Raw genomic sequence first — 3,556 nt, 5'->3', positions numbered from 1 at the left:
CTTCTGGTATACCTCGTTGTGGACCACCGCACCGATTTGTCGCACCCGCTAGTTGGTTCGTCTTTCGAGTTTCTCCTTAGGCTATCGCTACTTTTTCCGTTTTATAGATATCGTTGTGTAAGCCCGAGGTGTAACCGACGGCTGTGGACGGGAAAGTAATTGATCCATCCGGAAACCAGAATGTTCAATTTTTATTTAATACGTATCGTAATGAGGGCATGAGTATACAATATATCGAATCGATATATAGCCGTCACGTCGAAGAGTATTGTGGGACTAAGGATATTTTGCGTGACGATAGAAACGATCTCCTCAGGACGACGTAATCTACATATCTTCCTCCCAGACGGTTTCCGTGAGTATGGCGATGTTGTCCAGGCCGCGCATCGGTGCGTACTCGAGCGTCCACATCACGTTCGTGAAAACGACTGCGGCAACGTTAGAAATATTTATCAATGAGGAAATATCGTCGCGAACGACGTCGTTATCGCAAAGAACGCACGAATTTGATGACACGAGATCGTAAAATCTTAATGAAATCCGCGAGATTGTCGCTAATTTTATCATCTCTCCAACTTTAGATAAGTCCTCAATAAATATTTCATCTGATTCCCAAGAGGTAAAATCCAAGATATTTGGCTACTGTGATTCAAATTAAATTTCTATTGTGACGAGAATAGAACTATGTAGCATGCATTACGAGTGAAATAGAATTAATTCGGAATCTCGATTCCTCGCGGCAACGGTTGACAATACACTTGGACAATACTGAAGTTTTAGATTTAGATTAAGACCAAGAAATATATATACCGATTCTCGTTTTGCGAGATTAATTATCCGATAAATGGATAATTAATATAACAAGCGAGTTTTTAATTGGAAATTCGATTCATTACAGCCCAATCCCCTGTTTGCCCCCGTTGTCACAATGCAATTTAGGCCGGAAATACGGAACACCTTTTAGCCAGCAAGTAGATTTAAGAAACAAAGTTTTTTCAGTCACCTTACTATTATGTATATATATATGTATATAAATAATTCAACAATTGTACAACTCACTAGAAACATTTTAGCGTGGCCCTTTCAGAACGCCACCCAGTCCGGCTTATCGCGAGCCGCTAAAGGTGCTCCGGACTTCAGTCCATATTCAGTCGCGGCACTTACGCATCTCGCCCTGATGCAGATCGGCGATCAGCTCAGGACACGAACTGTTGCAGGGATTTATAGGGGTAAGACGCAGCTGAGTCGCGCCGCGAAGCTGAGCGAGGGCGATCAGACCGGAGTCGAGCTCGACCTTCTTGTAGTTCGGGCTGTTGTAGTCCGAGGACATGAGAACCCAATTGAAATGCGCCGGCGAGACTGTGCTGGAGAGGAAGTACGGTCGTTGATAGTACTTTCTGAGCACCTTCACGGCATTGATGTCGCAGTTCTGCCAGTGGACGAACCACTTGGCCACCTCGGGCGCGTGCACGCGTCGTAGAAACGCCGCGAGGTCGGACGAGCCGGTACGCAGATTGGAGGTCAGGGCGCAGGGTACTGTCTCCATCAACCGCTCGTTCTCCAAGTAAAGCTGTTTGCGAGCCGAAAAATATTTTTTTTTCATACACGATCATTCGTTTTTGCAAAAATGTCGCGCTGTCAGAAATTCTTATGACAAGTCTTTGAAGATAATTCAATTTTCGATATAAGTGAATCCTATACATTTCTCTTCTTCAATTTGACTCCTGAAGAGATTGAGCATTTATAATAAGACAGCAAAACAAGTCTACCACTCACGTGGGTAATATTGTCAAACCAGAAGTAGTCGGTATTCATGACCGCCCATGAGTCCATCGCGTCGATGATGATAGCCGGTGCGTCGCGATTCAAATAATTGTCGACCAGATTACGATACCGCACGTCCGACAGACGATCAATTGTCTCCAACGCCTCACAAGTCTGCAAGGAAAGTCCTCTTAGCCAATTATTCGAATCTCAGGTATGGTCTTGGATATGTTTACTCTTAAAATGCTACGTTTAAAAGTCGCGACAGAATCTTTTTCCTAGACGTAAAGATTGTACGGAGCGTACCACGCAATCCTCTTCCGTGATAGCGTAATCGTTATAGAAGGGATTGTTGATCATGCAGTTCTCGTAATAGAGCGGCTGCCAGTTCCAGATCGGCAGAATTTTGATCAGCAGCAGACGGCTGAGGGCGGTGAAATGGGTACCAACGAAGTCCAGCTGAGCCGCGAGGCACGCCAGGGTGCCCAGTACTATCAGCACCAGAGTGCCACGAAAGACGAGCTGCAACCATGAGCGACGCATCGCCGCCACGAGCGGCTGGCAAATAATATCCATTTCCTGCTCGGTGAAGCCCGCCTGCTGGCAGTACCTGCGAAGAAATTTCGGGTATAATAACAGTCTTAACAATTAAAAAAGAAGAAAAAAAAATCGCTATCGTAACTGTAGAAGTAGCTTTTCCATAAATCTGTTTCTTTGCAAAAATCATAATACTGCAATTTGAAAAAAATGTCTAAAAATTATCTTTACTTGCTTATAGCTCTGGCTTATCATTGATACTGATGCATATATTTTTATTTCTTTGACTTAGGCGATAAAAGCGGAAGTACAGACTACAAGCGAAAATCTGTTATGACTCCACGAATTATTGATGCACGTATGCCGAAAGGCCCGAAAGTGACTTGTTACTTGTAAAAGGAGTTGAGCTCGTCGTCGATCATCCTCAGCTTATCGGAGTGCGTCATCTCATGCTGCTCCTTAGGGTACGCCTTACGCGGCTGCTTCACGCACTTGCTGCTCGACATCGTGACAGATTTTCCTGCGATCTTTCCTTGCGTCAAAGTACAAAGGGGTCTCGCTCTTCTCTCGCAGAAGCGCAGAATTCCAGGATCCGCGACAGGAACGGGCTCGTCGCTATCGAACCGCGACCGTGCATGCGCGCGCTCGTATCTGGTCCACACGTTATATTGATCGGCACACCGTCGGCGTATGAAACGGCGCGAAAACCGAGACAAGTTTTCGGAATTTTTTATCGAATCTCCGATCCACGCCTCTCGCTTTGATAAGCAACGGCTTTCTAGACGCTTTTTACATAAAAGCTGATTTTACCGAAGTCACATTTTTACGAAACACGGAGGACTTAACGTTGGTAGAAAATTGATATATAAAAGCTGATTTTTAAATGTTATTTCATAATCGGAGCTTAAATCGTTAAACAATTGATTATCTTTGCCATCGTAATTATACATATTTTAAGAAAGTCCTTTTTTTCATATTAGAAATTACTTTAAACGTAAACGTACTCAATAAATGTACTTCAACGTGAACATATATATTGTTCTATATATCTCCCGGCTTTGTTTGTCAACAATTTTAATGTGCATTGTTCGCTTATTAATTCGTAATTTCGAATTCTTTCGTCTCGATATACACATAATTGCCTTCGATATTCTGTCCTCCAAATTCGTTTCTGTACGTCAACTTTATCGGCCGGTGATAGGTAGATTCCATAGCAATCTACGACTGGTCTACAGCCTTACGATCTGCAACTGGC

The 3,556-nt window shown here is 43.6% G+C and overlaps 1 protein-coding gene across 2 annotated transcripts; it reads right to left on the bottom strand.

The window, feature by feature from the left end:
• Nucleotides 1-173: 173 nt before the first annotated feature.
• Nucleotides 174-3,389, bottom strand: LOC139768290 (uncharacterized). 2 transcript variants are annotated; one of them, XR_011717324.1, is made up of 5 exons: nucleotides 2,692-3,389; nucleotides 2,071-2,374; nucleotides 1,777-1,938; nucleotides 1,060-1,570; nucleotides 174-428 (listed from the first exon to the last, which is right to left on the bottom strand). XR_011717324.1 is itself a non-coding variant. In XM_071698335.1 (5 exons), the coding sequence occupies exons 1-5, from the start codon at nucleotides 2,805-2,807 to the stop codon at nucleotides 328-330; spliced, it is 1,089 nt and encodes a 362-aa protein (XP_071554436.1). In that variant the 5' UTR covers nucleotides 2,808-3,188; the 3' UTR covers nucleotides 174-327. The 2 variants fall into 2 exon arrangements, 1 of the variants encoding a protein (XP_071554436.1); XM_071698335.1 differs by having other exon boundaries at nucleotides 1,165-1,570; nucleotides 2,692-3,188.
• Nucleotides 3,390-3,556: the final 167 nt, after the last annotated feature.

Source organism: Temnothorax nylanderi, unplaced genomic scaffold (genome assembly GCF_030848795.1).
Source record: "Temnothorax nylanderi isolate EJ_2023f unplaced genomic scaffold, tnyl_v1.0 TNYL_tig0015_pilon, whole genome shotgun sequence".
NCBI classification, from domain to species: domain Eukaryota; kingdom Metazoa; phylum Arthropoda; class Insecta; order Hymenoptera; family Formicidae; genus Temnothorax; species Temnothorax nylanderi.
This window is presented reverse-complemented; position numbering and strand designations above follow the sequence as displayed.

Coding starts and splice junctions, on each gene's coding strand:
- LOC139768290 (XM_071698335.1), bottom strand. CDS start 2,807: ATGTCGAGCAGCAAGTGCGTGAAGCAGCCGCGTAAGGCGTACCCTAAG. Junction 1,939..2,070: donor TCACGGAAGAGGATTGCGTG/GTACGCTCCGTA, acceptor CTTTCCTTGCAG/ACTTGTGAGGCGTTGGAGAC. Junction 1,571..1,776: donor GGTTTGACAATATTACCCAC/GTGAGTGGTAGA, acceptor GCTCGCAAACAG/CTTTACTTGGAGAACGAGCG.